Source organism: Jaculus jaculus, chromosome 7, assembly GCF_020740685.1.
Source record: "Jaculus jaculus isolate mJacJac1 chromosome 7, mJacJac1.mat.Y.cur, whole genome shotgun sequence".
Lineage (NCBI taxonomy): Eukaryota > Metazoa > Chordata > Mammalia > Rodentia > Dipodidae > Jaculus > Jaculus jaculus.
The window spans coordinates 114,745,743-114,763,865 of record NC_059108.1 but is presented as its reverse complement, the minus strand read 5'-3'; the positions used below and the strand labels follow the sequence as shown (position 1 = coordinate 114,763,865).

General features: G+C 41.4%; 1 protein-coding gene and 1 pseudogene across 3 annotated transcripts in view; both read right to left on the bottom strand.

The window, feature by feature from the left end:
• Pcnx4 (pecanex 4) overlaps positions 1–18,123 on the bottom strand; it is a 42,315-nt gene that overhangs the window by 10,788 nt on the left and 13,404 nt on the right. Inside the window, exons 2-9 of one of the 3 annotated variants that reach the window (XM_045154415.1) lie at positions 14,009–14,106; positions 12,257–13,000; positions 7,711–7,890; positions 7,105–7,619; positions 3,458–3,558; positions 3,218–3,340; positions 2,283–2,646; positions 581–684 (exon numbers count right to left, since the gene is read on the bottom strand). In XM_045154415.1, the coding sequence (XP_045010350.1) occupies positions 581–684; positions 2,283–2,646; positions 3,218–3,340; positions 3,458–3,558; positions 7,105–7,619; positions 7,711–7,890; positions 12,257–12,945 (2,076 nt within the window). In that variant the 5' untranslated portion in view covers positions 12,946–13,000; positions 14,009–14,106. The remainder of the gene's footprint in view (positions 1–580; positions 685–2,282; positions 2,647–3,217; positions 3,341–3,457; positions 3,559–7,104; positions 7,620–7,710; positions 7,891–12,256; positions 13,001–14,008; positions 14,107–18,123) is intronic. The other 2 variants (XM_045154414.1, XM_004649234.2) reach the window with 2 other exon arrangements.
• LOC123462521 lies at positions 192–305 on the bottom strand (annotated as a pseudogene).

Here is an 18,123-nt window from a genome sequence, read left to right as displayed (position 1 = left end):
TAAGGGTTAAAAAATTACTAACTCATATTTTAAAACAATGAGCTGGGCGTGGTGGCACACACCTTTAATCCCAGCACTCAGGAGGCAGAGGTAGGAGGATCACCTTGAATTCAAGGATACCCTGAGACTACATAGTGAGTTCCAGGTCACCCTGGGCTAGAGCGAGACCCTACATCAAAAAACCACAGGAAAAAAAGATGGAACACTACATGAATTTGCATGTCATCCTTGTGCAAGGGCCATGCTAATCTTCTCTTCTCTGTAGTGTCCCAATTTTAGCATGTATGATGTCAAAGTGAGAACCTGACTTATATTTTGAGATGCTCAAGTAGACATTGAAAAAAGAACAAAACTAGAAGAAGAGTAGGCAGGTAGATCTATTACTATGCTCTACGATACAGTCAACTGAAGTGAGCTATCAGTTATGTGCTTAATGAAATATACCTTCAACAATCATGAGATGTTGTCATAGACAACAATATTCTTCTTTCAAACTTGATTGTTGTTGGATTGATCATAACAGGTAAAACTGTATTTATATACTATAAAAACCACTAACAAAGTTTAAATGCATATTGACCTTAATGTTAACACAGCAGTAAGTATAGCCATGCTCTAGAACCATTATCCATATTAAACGATCCTGAAATCGGCCCAAGTAATGAGACCCAGGTAAGAGGAGACCTAAAATGGAATAGAAAGAAAAAAAGAAAATAACTTTTCATGCTTGTTTTATTCTGCTACATGAATGTTAAAAATTGAACACATCTAGAAACCAATCATGAGAGTAGAAATCACCCTCCACTACACACCGTGAGGCATAAAATGAAGCTCTTCACGAGTGCTTGGAAAGGATGACACATATATGATAACACTTAAAAATTAAGGATTTGTTTTCCAGAAAACAAGTTAGAAACTACTGAATAAAATGTTAAATGCATGTTAAGTATATTGGGAAAAGTATTAAATACAGAGAAGCCAATCCACACTAATGTAAAAGATTTTGGATATTTTTATAAACATTTTTAATAAATACACAGACAAATACATGACAATGTTTTATGGTTTAAAAATTCTACATCACTTTCATATCACTTTTCAGTATACAAATATTTTTAACTTAGTTTGAAACTTTGAAATTTATTCATGTTGATTAAAAACTACTCAAGGTTTTTCATTATTGTCTAGAATTCATTATATGAATATAATTGAATTTGCATGTTCCTTTTTTGTTGAAAAACATTTCAGATATTTCCAATTTTTGGCCATTATAAATAATACTACAGAAATTACCTTTGCATAGGTCTGCTTAAAGAACATGCTGTAGCGAAGAGCTCATACAGCAAAGCTGACTGCCATCCTCTACACGGCCTGCCTAAAGGCTGAGCCTCGGCTGCCATCTGGGAACTACTGCACTGATAAGTCTTTCACTGCATCTCACTGTCTGAACCTGAACCTTGGCTTCCCTGTAACAAGCAGAGCGGCTATATAACTAGTGAGTTTATATTATACTCTTTTTATGTATGTCTATTTGACAACTCATTATGAATTCATGGAAACTGTGGGTGAAAGGATATTATGTTTCAATAGTGGATTTATAATCTCAGTTTATTTAAGAAATATATATATATTTTTGGGCTGGAGAGATGGCTTAGCGGTTAAGTGCTTGCCTGTGAAGCCTAACGACCCCGGTTCGAGGCTCGGTTCCCCAGGTCCCACGTTAGCCAGATGCACAAGGGGGCGCATGCGTCTGGAGTTCCTTTACAGAGGCTGGAAGCCCTGGCGCGCCCATTCTCTCTCTCTCCCTCTATCTGTCTTTCTCTCTGTCTCTGTCGCTCTCAAATAAATAAATAAAAATTAAAAAAAAAAAAAAGAAATATATATATATTTTTGGCCAGGTGTGTTAGCACACGCCTTTAATCCCACCACTCGGGAGGCAGAGGTAGGAGGATCACTACGAGTTCAAGACCACCCTGAGACTACATAGTGAATTCCAGGTCAGCCTGAGCTAGAGTGAGAATCTACATCAAAAAAAAACAACAGCAAAAAATTTATTTTTTCAAAAGCTATAATGAAATTTTCTCTAAGTATTTTTATTTTATAATTTTATCTCAAAATAAGGAGCAGGGGATAGAATTTTATTCCATAGTTAGTCTCTGTCTCCTTATTAAAGTATTTAATCCTATTTTATGGTAGGATCAAAAAGATTATTTATCTCTGTGTTCTTGTTTTCACCTTAAATATGTTAGAGAGAAGTTACTAAGAACCACCCACTTACTTACCTAAACTTCCAGCTGCCATTGCGGTCTGCAGCGCGGCAGTCAGCCTGGGCACCGTCTGGTAGTAGTACACGGAATCCGCACACGCCGAGGCTGCAGTGCCCACGGCTCCTGGCCAGCTCTGAACAGGACGGGGAAATCCCACCAAGAACACAGGAAGGGTGAAGAGCGGGAGTAAAGGAGAAGACAGTAGTGTGGAAAAAACGATGATGACCAATGTAAATGGAGAGAAGATAAGGTTGAGTAGACATAAAGTGGTAGTTGTTTTGCGATGTTGTTTTTTTTCTGTCCATGATGCCACAAGTATAGTTATAGCAAACTGCAATTTAGACATGAGTTGAATCAGACGATCACAAATGATACCAACCTGTAGAAACATAGAAATGAGTTTGTTTTTTTTTAAACTTGTCATGAATTTTCAGGATCACAGAAGAAAAAAGCCATATATTTTATTATTGACCTAATATTTTAAGGGAAAGCGCTCTTACATGTGATTCTTTGTTATAATTTTCTACAACCTCAAAATTAACAATGAGAGACTAGTAATGAGGGAGCCAACCAAATGGTTATCTATACAATGGATTATGATTAGGCAATTAAAAAAGAATTAAGTACTGATACATATGTTAGGAATGAACTATGAGAGTGTACAGAAAGTTAAAGAGACCAGATGTGAAGGGTCAGTCCATGATTCCAATCAGGTAACCTGTCTCTAAGAGGCAAAAATACACAGAAAGCAGATAGGTGGCGGCTGGGTCTGGAGTGCTCCAGATGAGGTAGAGGGTAGGAGTGGGGAATGGCTGTTTATGAAATTGCTCTCAATTAGATTGCAATGATGGCTGCAACACTCTGACTAACCAATGAATAGTAAACTTCAATTGGATAAATTTTATTATATAGGGAAAATACCTGGACAGAACTGTGAACAATACACTTACAAGTAAGAGTCTGATTCCTGTATCAAGACTTCTGTTCCACCATGAGTCTGTATTGGAGATCAACAAGTGTGCCACTGACACAATAACAGTCTCTAATAAAGCATTTTCTGTATTCTGCCATACCTGCAGAATACAAATTATCCACTTTATTAGGCAGAATCTGGTAGCCTAAGCACTGCTAAATAAAAGCCACAACTAAACAGCAATAGGAAAGGACTATTAAGTGCATAACAGGATTACCATTCTAAAAGCTCTTGTGAATCCAATGGAGACAGATACAGAGTGGAGCCCTTGTAAAGCACTATCCAGTGAGAGAAACGCCATCATTGCAAAAGGTGTCACTAAAGCAAAAAGCAAACAAACAAAAAACACCGCAAACTAAGTTTAATAAAAGCAACATGATCTCTTCCACCATTTTTTATCTTGGTAAAGTTTTTATGAGCACATTTAAGCAATTAATGCAAGATATGAGTGAACAAAAAAATCAAAACATGAGTATACATTTGCTTAAACTACACAAATGAGAGTTCATATCTTTTTGAGCCTTGTGCTGACACAGTTTGTGAGATTTCTTTTTCCTACCTAGAATTAGCAAGATCCACCTGACCCCTACTACAGACAGTTGTGTCAATAGATCTCCTCTCCTATCTAGAGTGACAAGAACCTTTAGACACAGCCGTGATAGCAGATCTCCTCTCCTACCTCGAGTAGCAAGACCCACCTGAACCCTCCTAGACATGGTTGTGACAGTAGATCCCCTCTCCTACCTAGAGTGACAAGACCCACCTGAACCCTCTAGACATGGTTGTGACAGTAGATCTCCTCTCCTACCTAGAGTGACAAGACCCACCTGAACCCTCTAGACATGGTTGTGACAGTAGATCCCCTCTCCTACCTAGAGTGACAAGATCCACCTGAACCCTCTACACATGGTTGTGTCAGTAGATCTCCTCTCCTACCTAGAGTGACAAGACACACCTGAACCCTCTAGACATGGTTGTGACAGATCTCCTCTCCTACCTAGAGTGACAAGATCCACCTGAACCCTCTAGACATGGTTGTGACAGTAGATCTCCTCTCCTACCTAGAGTGACAAGATCCACCTGAACCCTCTACACATGGTTGTGTCAGTAGATCTCCTCTCCTACCTAGAGTGACAAGACACACCTGAACCCTCTAGACATGGTTGTGACAGATCTCCTCTCCTACCTAGAGTGACAAGATCCACCTGAACCCTCTAGACATGGTTGTGACAGTAGATCTCCTCTCCTACCTAGAGTGACAAGACACACCTGAACCCTCTAGACATGGTTGTGTCAGTAGATCTCCTCTCCTACCTAGAGTGACAAGACACACCTGAACCCTCTAGACATGGTTGTGACAGATCTCCTCTCCTACCTAGAGTGACAAGACACACCTGAACCCTCTAGACATGGTTGTGACAGTAGATCTCCTCTCCTACCTAGAGTGACAAGATCCACCTGAACCCTCTAGACATGGTTGTGACAGTAGATCTCCTCTCCTACCTAGAGTGACAAGACCCACCTGAACCCTCTAGACATGGTTGTGACAGTAGATCTCCTCTCCTACCTAGAGTGACAAGATCCACCTGAACCCTCTAGACATGGTTGTGACAGTAGATCTCCTCTCCTACCTAGAGTGACAAGATCCACCTGAACCCTCTAGACATGGTTGTGACAGTAGATCCCCTCTCCTACCTAGAGTGACAAGACCCACCTGAACCCTCTAGACATGGTTGTGACAGTAGATCCCCTCTCCTACCTAGAGTGACAAGATCCACCTGAACCCTCTACACATGGTTGTGTCAGTAGATCTCCTCTCCTACCTAGAGTGACAAGACACACCTGAACCCTCTAGACATGGTTGTGACAGATCTCCTCTCCTACCTAGAGTGACAAGATCCACCTGAACCCTCTAGACATGGTTGTGACAGTAGATCTCCTCTCCTACCTAGAGTGACAAGATCCACCTGAACCCTCTACACATGGTTGTGTCAGTAGATCTCCTCTCCTACCTAGAGTGACAAGACACACCTGAACCCTCTAGACATGGTTGTGACAGATCTCCTCTCCTACCTAGAGTGACAAGACACACGTGAACCCTCTAGACATGGCTGTGACTGTAGATCTCCTCTCCTACCTAGAGTGACAAGACCCACCTGAACCCTCTACACATGGTTGTGTCAGTAGATCTCCTCTCCTACCTAGAGTGACAAGACCCACCTGAACCCTCTAGACATGGTTGTGACAGTAGATCTCCTCTCCTACCTAGAGTGACAAGACACACCTGAACCCTCTAGACATGGTTGTGACAGTAGATCCCCTCTCCTACCTAGAGTGACAAGATCCACCTGAACCCTCTAGACATGGTTGTGACAGTAGATCTCATCTCCTACCTAGAGTGACAAGATCCACCTGAACCCTCTAGACATGGTTGTGACAGTAGATCTCCTCTCCTACCTAGAGTGACAAGACCCACCTGAACCCTCTACACATGGTTGTGACAGTAGATCTCCTCTCCTACCTAGAGTGACAAGATCCACCTGAACCCTCTAGACATGGTTGTGACAGTAGATCTCCTCTCCTACCTAGAGTGACAAGATCCACCTGAACCCTCTAGACATGGTTGTGACAGTAGATCCCCTCTCCTACCTAGAGTGACAAGACCCACCTGAACCCTCTAGACATGGTTGTGACAGTAGATCCCCTCTCCTACCTAGAGTGACAAGACCCACCTGAACCCTCTAGATATGGTTGTGACAGTAGATCCCCTCTCCTACCTAGAGTGACAAGACCCACCTGAACCCTCTAGATATGGTTGTGTCAGTAGATCTCCTCTCCTACCTAGAGTGACCAGATCCACCTGAACCCTCTAGACATGGTTGTGACAGTAGATCCCCTCTCCTACCTAGAGTGACAAGACCCACCTGAACCCTCTAGACATGGTTGTGACAGTAGATCCCCTCTCCTACCTAGAGTGACAAGACCCACCTGAACCCTCTAGACATGGTTGTGACAGTAGATCCCCTCTCCTACCTAGAGTGACAAGACCCACCTGAACCCTCTAGACATGGTTGTGACAGTAGATCCCCTCTCCTACCTAGAGTGACAAGACCCACCTGAACCCTCTAGACATGGTTGTGACAGTAGATCCCCTCTCCTACCTAGAGTGACAAGACCCACCTGAACCCTCTAGACATGGTTGTGACAGTAGATCCCCTCTCCTACCTAGAGTGACAAGACACACCTGAACCCTTAGACATGGTTGTGACAGTAGATCCCCTCTCCTACCTAGAGTGACAAGATCCACCTGAACCCTCTAGACATGGTTGTGACAGTAGATCTCATCTCCTACCTAGAGTGACAAGATCCACCTGAACCCTCTAGACATGGTTGTGACAGTAGATCTCCTCTCCTACCTAGAGTGACAAGATCCACCTGAACCCTCTAGACATGGTTGTGTCAGTAGATCTCCTCTCCTACCTAGAGTGACAAGATCCACCTGAACCCTCTAGACATGGTTGTGACAGCAGGTCTCCTCTCCTACCTAGAGTGACAAGATCCACCTGAACCCTCTAGACATGGCTGTGACTGTAGATCTCCTCTCCTACCTAGAGTGACAAGACACACCTGAACCCTCTAGACATGGTTGTGACAGTAGATCCCCTCTCCTACCTAGAGTGACTAGATCCACCTGAACCCTCTAGACATGGTTGTGACAGTAGATCTCCTCTCCTACCTAGAGTGACAAGACACACCTGAACCCTCTAGACATGGTTGTATCAATAGATCTCTTCCCCTACCTAGAGTGACAAGATCCACCTGAACCCTCTAGACATGGTTGTGACAGTAGGTCTCTTCTCCTACCTAGAGTTAGTAGGATGCGCCTGAGAACACCAATCTTCAGAAGCTTGGCTTGCTTCTCCAAGAACACAGTCACAGCTTGTACATCCTTTGGGTACAAAGGATTCCGGAAAAGTCCAAAGATATAGATGCTTTGAATTTCTCTGAGTATACATAGTATTAAGAGTAACAGCATCAAAATACAGCCAACAATTGCCTGTGAGCTGCTCCTGGACACCTGAGAGAAAACAGCATACTGATGCAGCAGGCCAGTTTCCAAGAGTGCCAAGCCTAACATAATGATGCACACAAGACATTCCTTCCATGTGAACTGTTTTTCTGAATCACTGGGTAAAGCCTTAGACTTGGTGCTTGCTCTGCATCTGGTCACACTGTGCTTGAAGACAAAACACATGTCACTTAGGTTAAGACTTAGCAAGAACCCAAGTCCAGTCATGAAAAGAACCACACCAATAGTGCTGGGGATGAAATATGATATTACAGCTGTTGCAGCAGAAATGACGAACATTACCACTAGCCTGCAAGGGGGGGGGGGGGAGAAAAAAAAAACACATTTACTTGAAAGAAATTTAAGAAGTTAAGTAAAGCTTGAATATTTAAAAAAATTACCGTAAATGAGTTGACATGGTTGAGCCTCCAAGGCCAAACACTAAAACCTGCTCCACTGCCCATAAGAAAAGTGCATCTGGTGGGGGAAGAGTCCCAAGTGCCCACAGGAAAGGTAAAAATATAAATAAGACGTGTAAAATCTGATTCATTTGTTCTAGAGCTGGTACAGTTACAAGGAATCTATAAGAAAAAGAGAATATTTAAACCATATAAAATAATACACAGAAAATCTTTCCAGGAAATAAGTCCACATACCCACAAATAACACATTTGGAAAAAGACTAGAATACCAAGAGGAAGCTCCTCGTTCCAACTCAGATCTACACATACTGTGACCATTGTCCCTCCTACAAATCAGCAACAATCTCAGATGGGTCCAAGTTTTACAAGGATATGTGGATTCAATTGTGCAAAGAAACAAAAGCTATTCCTTGGCAGTCTTAAAACTGAATGTAAGACATTTTAAAACTGAAAATCTAAGGCCAGAAAATATTCCCTCCTAAATCCATATTGGCTAAAATCCTACCAGTAATTATTTAGACTTCAAAATTTTATAATTTAAAATTGCAAGAAACTTTGGGAAAGCCAACACTTTACTCACATGCATATATTAGTAGTTCACAAAGAAAGTTCTATTCTTGTTTCCTACTTTTCTCTCTTGAAATGTCCTCTTAGGTCTCAGAATTTAAAGTCATCACAGATAATATCTGCAGTGAACTTATATTATGACTGTATCTCTATAGGTCACTCTGGGAACTTAACCAGGATTTATAATGCTGTTTTATTTTGTATAAGCAGTGGTATGGTTTTGAGAAGACAAATGTAAAAATGCAATTTTCTCAGAGTAGAGGCTGCCTCTGCTTTAAATGAGGAAACCAGAAGTATTTTACCAAAATTAGGTCTCTGCCTAAATAATTATGCATAATTCACCTAAGTAACCCCTGAGTCTGAGCTAAGCACTGGAGTTTAATGCTTGCCTCTTGTAAAATACAAATTTACAGAAAGTCATCTAAAATCATAACACATCCATACTACATAGAGTAAAGCATGAGGAAAGAGAATAAAGACTTTTGGTTATATCTCTTCAGTTTTCTTGAAAGCTAAGAAACAATTTGATACTTCTGACCACTGTCCAGGGTTGAAGATCATATGCAATTTATGCATTATTTAGCTACATGATCGTATCTGCAGTAGGAAGATTAGTCTTCATTATTTTGTTATTTGTGAGGTATTATGCAGGCTAGAAATTTTCCAAATCTTCAGCTCTGATTCTTCCTCTCTGTAGTGGTTTGATTCAAGTTCCCCTATAAACTTAGGTGTTCTGAATGCTAGGTTTCCAGATGGTGGAGATTTGGGGATTAATGCCTCCTGGAGGTGGTGTATTGTTGGTGATGGGCTTATGGGTATTATAGCTCGTTTCCCTATGCCAGTGTTTGGCACACTCTCCTGTTGCTGTTGTCTACCTGACGTTGGTGAGGAGGTGTCCATCCTTTGTTCATGCCATTGTTTGCCCTGCCATCATGGATCTTCCCCTCCAGCCTGTAAACCAAAATTACTTTTTTTTTCCCCCTACAAGCTGCTCTTGGTTGGGTGATTTGTGCCAGCAATGTGAACCTGACTGCAACAGTGAAGTTGGTACTGAGGCATGGTGTCATTTGCTGCTAGGCACCTAACTGTGTGGCTTTGGCCTTTTGGAACTGATCAAGAGGAATGTTGAAGGATTTGAAACCTTGGCCTAAGAGACAACTTACAGTGAAGTACAACTTGATGGACTGTTCTGGACAGAGTTGAAAGACCTGAATGCAGTAAGAACTATGGACTGTGAGGTTTGGTTTATGAGGGTGAGAAAGAGCTTTGCCTGGACTGGGTATGAAAGGCTTGCTGTTATGGCTGTGTTCTGAGTTGTTGTGCAGGGTTTTAGTTTGCAGAAATGGACTGGTGTGAGCAGAGGGATTGGCATAGAAAAAATGAAATTTTGGGGTGAAAATGCTGCCTGTTCTGCTGCAACTGAGAGATTACAAAGATTCAGATTGGGCCAGTTGACCTGCATGGGGACAACAGAAAGAATGCAGGCTTATGAAGGGGCCTGAATGCTCAAGGAGTGTCCTGTTCTTCAAAATCTGCTTTATTCCCCCTTGGATTAATAAATTGGCACCCTGCCTGGTATTGTGGAGTACAAGAAATGCAGGAAATAGAGGGTCATTGAATTTGCAACACAGTCTTGTGTTTTGTAAGTGACCCTGGGCAGTGTGAAGCAGGTTTGCTGGATGCCTGCATACAGACCCTGAGGGAACTGTGAGGACAGACCCTGGGTTGCAGTGGAGACCCAATGGAAATGCTGGGACTATGACCAACCACGCGATGGCTGCTAAGGAGAGCTGCTGGTCTCTGATGAAGTTTTCCAGGACTGTGAGAGTAGCCTAGCTGGAGGGGTGGAACTGGAACTCCAGAGACTTGTCAGTGGTTAGAATTATCAGACTTGGAGATTTGTCACTGACTAGAGTTGTTAGACTTGGAATTACAGAGTTTGATATTTACCTTGGTTGTTTTAAATCTTGTGTTGGTTGAATATTTCTTTGCTATACCCAGTGCCATCTGTTGCAGTGTGAATGCTTACTTTATGCCATTATGTTTTTTTTAGGTATTATGGCTCAGTTAAAAGACCTTGGATTATGGGGATGTTTGAACATCATTGAGATTGATAAAAACTATGGGGACTTTTAAAATTGGATGAATGCACTGTATTTTATATCATGCATGATTATCAGTTTATGGGGGGAGGGGCAGATTGTGGTGGTTTGATTCAGGTGTCCCCAATAAACTTAGGTGTTCTGAATGCTAGGTTCCCAGCTGATGGTGATTTGGAAATTGACTCCTGAAGGCAGTATTGTTGGGTGTTATAGTCAGTTTCCCCTTGCCAGTGTTTGGCACACTCTCCTATTGCTGTTGTCTACCTGATGTTGGTGAGGAGGTTCCCCTGCCATAATGGAGCTAACCCTCAACTCTGTAAGCCAAACTAAACTTTTTTTCCCCCACAAGCTACTCTTGGTCAGGTGGTTTCTGCCAGCAATGCCAACCTCAGTGCAACACCCTCTCTCCCTGCTTAACAATTTCCTCTTCATCTCTCTCCTTTTGGGTTTTAGTTTAAGCACACAGGAGGAATCAACTTCTTTCCTTTTGTTGTTGTTTTTATGTTTTTCAAGGTAGGGTCTTGCTCTAGTCCAGGCTGACCTGAAAACTCACTATGTAGTCTCAGGGTGGCCTTGAACTCACTGCGATCCTCCTATCTCTGCCTCCCAAGTGCTGGGATTAAAGGCATGTGCCACCATGCCCAGCTCAAGCTATTTCTTTAATGCTTTGCTTCAAAATCTCCCTACATATATATCCCATTATCCAAAGCTCTATGACTACAAATACTAGCACGGTTTAGCCAATTTCCTCTCCAGTTTATAACAAGGATTCCCATTCCTCCAGTTTCCAACAACATGTACCCCTTGTCTACCCAAGACCTCATCAGAATTACTGTTAGTCTTTCAATTTCTAGCATGCAAGGCAAAAATCTACCAGCTGCCATCCATTATCCATGCTTTTTAGGTATTTGTTATAGCATGTACTGTTCAGGATCAAAATGTCAGTCAGCTTGATGGACATGACAAAAGATGGACACTTTAACAACACGAATCTATTTTATCATGTTTCTGGAGGATGGAAATCCAAGGTCTGGCTGCCAGTAAAGTCAGGCTCTAGGAGGGCTCCCTGGTGAGGGCTCCCTTCCTGGCTGTATCCTCACAGGGCAGAGATCAAGCACAATCATATCAGTCTAGAGCTCCTCCTTTATGACCTGATTATCTCCCACAGGCTCCATCTCTAACTAACAGAATGAATTTTTCTAGGCACAAACATTCACTCCATAACATGCCTATATATTTCTACCTAGACACTCATCTGGTAAAGAGAAAGCAGCAATCTACAGAAACCCAGAGAGAAAAGTCAGATTTAGAAAAGGCAAGCAAACTGTAGACTATCAAGTACTTCTGTAAATTATGTTTATCTTAAAAATTTCTATAATGTAAAAATCAATAGTCCTATATATTATTACTGTAACAAAATTAGAAGTAAATGTTCTATTTGTCTTAAACTTACCCAATCTTTTTCTTTTTGTCACCCAATCTTTATACAGTATTTATGTGTATAAATTTTAAATTATAGTCTCTAGAAAGTTCCATTTCTTTTCATAGGTCTCAACTAGACTATTCCATAAATTTTTAATTCTCTGAGTTTAAAGTAGAACACAGGACAAAAAATTGCCTATTTTTTTTTTAAAAAATGGTATTATGTTTTGACTGTCCAATAAAATGTAACTACTTCTGTATGACATATGTCTTATAGAGACTAGTTCTGAAAGATTAATCAAAATAACATATCACCTGATGGTTTTGTCTTGACTTTTAGTACACAGATTATTTTTAAACACAGAGAGCTCTTTTACCAGGTACACTTAGGAACAAGGCAAGTTACACAGTATTTGGTTATTTGTAGTTTTTACCTGTGTGCAAGATCCACAGAAACAAAGAAAACAATATAAAGAGGTCTCATGAGAGGAGTGATTTCATAAGTGTCTTGGGTCTGGAAAGTTGCAGTTTCTGTAGCCGTGTTGACAATCAGTGAATACTCTCCTATACACAGTGTCATCCATCCAAGGATGAACAATATGACAGTACCTCCTGGACTGCCATAGAGCAAGGTTATTCTGTTTGGAAGCAGGTACCATGTTCCCAGACCACATACTAGCCCAGCAAGAACAGAATGAAAAACTGTATTAGCTACATACTTCTTGCCAGGAATTAGAAATCTGACTGTTTCCGCACTAGCACAACTTGTAAACTCATGCTTGTCTTCCTCTGCTAGAATATCTGTGGCCAGCATCCTTTGTACTATCACTGATTTGCCTTTGGCATACAGACTTGTGCCCTGGATGACAGATGCAGTGAGAACCATAAGTCCTCCTGACAGAGCTGCTGTATGATAGTCTTTCAGGATGTCGAGTTGGTACAAAAGGGTTCCTATTCCACCTAAAATCCATGGCATCAGAAAAAGGATAATCTGATTCACATAGATGTAAGGAGGGGCACAGTAGCCTAATTTGAGTCGAGGGCCTCCAAGAACAGTCTGAGGAAAGCGCTTCAGAAGGAAGTCCTGCTTGTAATCATTCAGCAGAGGCACATCTGGACTCATACTTCTCAATGAGAATTATTCTTAAGGTCACATCTTCTTTCATAACCAGCAGGACCTGGGGGAAAGGAGAAAAGTCAATATTTGAAAAAGTCACACTTAATAGAGGAGTTGCAGGGCAGTTTCTAATGGGAAGGACCTGGCACTGGTTCTGTAGTCCCAGGCTGGCCTCAAACTCACAGTGATACTCCTACCTCTGCCTCCTAAATGCTGAGATTAAAAGTGTGCACCACCACATCCAGCACTAATTTTGTAATGAGATTCTATTCTTGGGGTTGGGGAGATAGCTAATTGGGCAAAATATTTGCCTTGAAAGTGTGAGGCCCTGAGTTCAATAACTAAACCCAAGTAAAAATGGTAAAAATGCCTGATGTGGTGACACACATTTAAGATCCCAGTGCTAGGGAGACAGATACGGGGGGAAAATAAAGGAGGACACTAGTTCCTGTGGAGCCATACCTGAGGTTATCCTTTGAACTCCACATGCACTGCACACCCACAATGTGCATCTACACACACACAATACACACAAAGAGAAAATTATATTCTTTATTAATTTAGGAAAAAAACCCTAGAAGTAGGTCTAAACTTATAGTTTTAAATTCTGCTGTCAAAGGAAAGTTCAAAAAGTAAGCTCTAGACTCAAGCCTGCTAGTGGTTTTATTATTTCCCAGCGAGTTTTGCTGTTTAGCTTTTTCTGTTATTACAAAGTTCAACAAACATGGTCGCCAAATGGCCAGACAGTAAATATTTTAGCTTTGTGGATTCTGTTACACTGACTCTACCTTGTTGCTATTCTTCAACAGCAGCCATAAACATCAAGGCACGTGGGTGGCTATATTTCAGTAAGATGTGCAGTACTTATCCCAGTGGGCTTCGTGTAGTATGCCAATCCCTACTATACAAAATAAGGGTATTTTCTGTAATTTCATGAATTAAAATGGAAATACAAAGACCAAGTGTTATGCATGTCATTTAACAATTACAGAAAAGTTTAGGATTTGCTAACAATTTAAAAAATCACATGCTGAGGCTGGAGAGGTGGCTCAGTGGTTTATGCGCTTACCTGCAAAGTCTAGAGACCCAAGTTTGATTCTGCTACTGTTGCATGCATCTGGAGTGCAGTGGCAGAAGTCCCTGGCCTACCTCTTCTTTCTCTCTCTGCTTGCAAATAGATAAAAACAAATTAAGTGACATGTCATTAAAATGAGTGACATCTCAGTAAAAACCCATATTGAAACTGGCAGCCAGTATGTAGTGGGAAGAACAATAAACTGGAAATCAGAAGACACTGGTGCCAGGGTAGATGCGTACTTAGTTATGCTTTCAACAGGCATGACAATAATCATTCATTTTTTTAGTCTCACTATTGTCAGTCTCTAGAATATGCCAGAACTGGGAAAGCATTAAATAATAACATAATCTGTATGTTGTTCAGTGTAGATTATGATTTAAGGACCATAAAGATTTTGTTCATTTTTATATATTTATTTTAGAGCAACGGATAGAGAGAGAGAGAAAAAGACAGATAGAGAGAATGGGCGCGCCAGGGCCTCCAGCCACTGCAAACGAACTCCAGACGCTGGGCTAATGTGGGTCCTGGGGAATCGAGCATCACAGCAAGCACCTTAACCACTAAATCATCTCTTCAGTCCCTGAACTGTATTTTTTTAAATCCATCTGGCAGAATACTCAGATTGTTGAAGAAGAAATAATGAAAGATGCCCAAAAGATACTGAATAGTAAAATAAATGCACTGTTATGAAGATGTGGTATATTTGTACAATGAAGTTTTACTCAAGCTATAAAGAAATATGAAATTTACAGAGAAATGGATGGATCTGGAAAAGATTACACTAAGTGAGGTAACCCAGGCTTAGAAAGTCAAACACCACATCTTCTCTTTCATATGTGGATTCCAGCTTCAAATATTTAGGTTTGCATGTGAGTTGGAATAAATCCAGTGGTAGAGACCAGGAAGCTAGAAAGGGACTATGAGGGAGGGAAGGAAGGGGTGGGCTTAAGGAGAAGGTATAGTAGGTATATAAGTAGAAGGGCAGACTACTAGAGGGGAGAGTCTAAGAAGAAGAGATGAAGGAGAGGAAAAAGTAGAAGGAAGGTTAATCAAAATTTAAGATTTATGAATAAGTCATATGGAAACCTACCCTTTTTTTAAAAAATTATTTATTTATTTATTTATTTATTTGAGAGCGACAGACACAGAGAGAAAGACAGATAAAGGGAGAAAGAGAGAAAATGGGTGCACCACGGCTTCCAGCCTCTGCAAACGAACTCCAGACACGTGCGCCCCCTTGTGCATCTGGCTAACGTGGGACCTGGGGAACCGAGCCTCGAACCGGGGTCCTTAGGCTTCACAGGCATGCGCTTAACCACTAAGCCATCTCTCCAGCCCGAAACCTACCCTTTTTGATAACTAATAATATACATGTTTTAAAAAGGCAGGCTGGAGAGATGGCTCAGTGGTTAAGACACTTGCCTGCAAAGCCTAGTGACTAAAGTTCTATTCCCCAGTACCCACGTAAAGCCAGATGTACAAAGTGACACATGTACCTGGAGTTCATTTGCAGTGGCTGGAGGCCCTGCCACACCCATTTCTCTCTCTCTCCACTGGGTGTGGTGGTACATACCTTTAATACCAGAACTTGGGAGTCAGAGGTAGGCTATGAGTTGTGAGTTGTGATCGTTGTGAGCCAGCCTGAGACTACATAGTGAATTTCAGGTCTTCCTGAGCTAGAGCAAAACCCTACCTCAAAAAAAAAAAAAAAAAAAAAAAAAGAGAGAGAGAGAGAGAGAGAGAGAGAGAGAGTGCATGCACGTATGACTGGGCAGAGATATCTTGTGGAGGTAGACAATGTTGTGCTCTGAAGACTTAGATTGTTATCAGAAAAATTCCAGTGCCTGGGGTAGAATACATTCCAGGGAGTTGTTGGCCAGACAGGCCCCTGATAACCCCCAAACATTACAGGCAATTGCCAAGGCTTTTGGTTGTCCACCAGAACTCAATGGTAAGATCCTATTGCTAAAGACGTCACATGTTTGGGTGGCAATCAGTAAGAAATCAAGCTAGAGCTGAGCTGGAAGTCTCCTTCCTAGTGATTAGCTATCAGGAGGCTGGTAAGACCTATACAACTTGTTGGGGGAGAAAAAGTCATCAACGAGTGGACTCTGCAAGTTTTACTGCTGTCTAGCCAGGCCAAATACATCAACTGGTACAATGGTGGCATGGCTGTTATGAGAGAAAATGATGACATCAAAATAGAAGAGAAACTAGAAAGAAGGCATGTCATAGAGGGGGAACTTGGGAGAGGGAAAAAGGATAGTGGTGGGAGGGGACTATGATCATGGTATATTTATATTCATGAAACTTGCCAATAAAAAATTTAAAAAATAAGGATATAAATGCATTGTTGACTCCATTTGTATTACCTGTGTGCTGGAGGGTTGTAAGTAGTTTGTATATGTATTTTAAGTTTTTAAAGGGACACTAGGTATACTCTGTGCTTTATGCATAATATGTGAAAACTCTTCAAACTACCAAATGTTCCCCAGAACTCTCAACCCCATTTCCTACAAACATTTTGTACTTCCCTCCTTGGAAATCTTAGTCAGCTTTTATGACTCAGGTATATTCATTACTGAAAATTCTGCAAGGAACTTTGGCCAGCGTGTCTCTCTCCTTTTGTTTACCTCCCAACAATGCTTGTTCTACACGACTCATCTTGGAACACAGACTAGCTCAAGACATATCTTGTAATAAGTTCTTGTGTTGTTTGTCTCTTTGCATACTATCTTCTCACATGTATTTTTTCTTCTGATAGTCATGTTTTTGCACGTAGGCCCAAAAGTCAAGATTCTTCTGATTCTCATATTTAGAATAAGCTGGTCTGGAGCAGCACACAACACATTTCTGAGCTTAAATAAGATGGTTAGAGCTGGAAAACTCCTGTTTTACAGAAAAGCTGGGAGAGTGTACCAGTCTGGAAACTTTCACCCTGTTTTGTCCCATTCTAAACAATAAACCCATAAGTTGTTATTCCAGTTTTTAAATATGTGAAAAACATGTCCACTTCTTTTTATCATAGAAGAAGGAATGGTATCTGCTAATGATATTATGGGCGGAGAAAGATTCTATCTAGAGTGGATTATCCAAAGCCACAAAGCAGCAGGGTCAAACCTGAGGGCAATATAGATACATGAAAAGCTTTCTCCTGTGGAGAAGAAATTAACTGGAGAATTTTATTTTTATTTATTTATTTGAGAGAGAGAGATAAGAGGCCAGGGCGGGGGGAGAGAATGTGCACATCAGGGCCTGCAGCCACTGCAAATGAACTCCAGACACATATGCCACTTTGTCTGTCTGGCTTATGTGGGTCCTGGGTAATTGAACCCAGTCCTTTGGCTTTGTAGACAAGCACTTTAACTGCTAAGCTAACCCTCCAACTCCTGAAGTACAATTTTAATGACATCACTATCCTACACTATAATTTGATGTTTTTATCATTAGGAAAGGAGGAGGTACTTTATATTGAGAGAGAAGGCTAAGGCGGAGCAGGAGGCACAAGAGACAATATATGTCAGAAGCAACCAAGAGTTACCTGAGTAGCAAGTAAAAAAGTATAAAAAGAAAACTCAAATTCCCTCCGGAAACCTTAACGACACAGGAGAAGAAACTGTTGGGTGGTGACTTAAGTTAGTTTAATGGACAATTTAAAAAATAAAAAGATTGATGTATAGGGGGATCACTTGTTCCAGACAGTATTTCCTGAGGGGTCTATAATCATTGAAGTTTGAGAATTTGTACAGAAGACTGTCATCTCAAAGAGTAAAAATAGGGGAAAGGGATGCAACTCAGTTTGCAGAAGGATTGCCTCTCACATAAGAAGCCCTGGGTTTGATCCCCAGCACTGCATAAACTAATCACAATGCCCCACACCTGTAATCCCAGCCCTTTGGAGGTAGAGACAAGAGGATGAAGGGTTGAAGGTCATCCTTGGCAACATAGATACCTCCAGGCTAGTCTGGACTACAGGAGACCCTGTCTCAATAAAAAGTTACAATGGCCCCCACCTTCCTGTTCTGGGTTCCCTGCCCTGACAGTGTGCAGGCGGCCAGGGGGTGGGGAGTAAGTAGGCCAGATGCCCCCCTTCCTGGCTCTTCCCA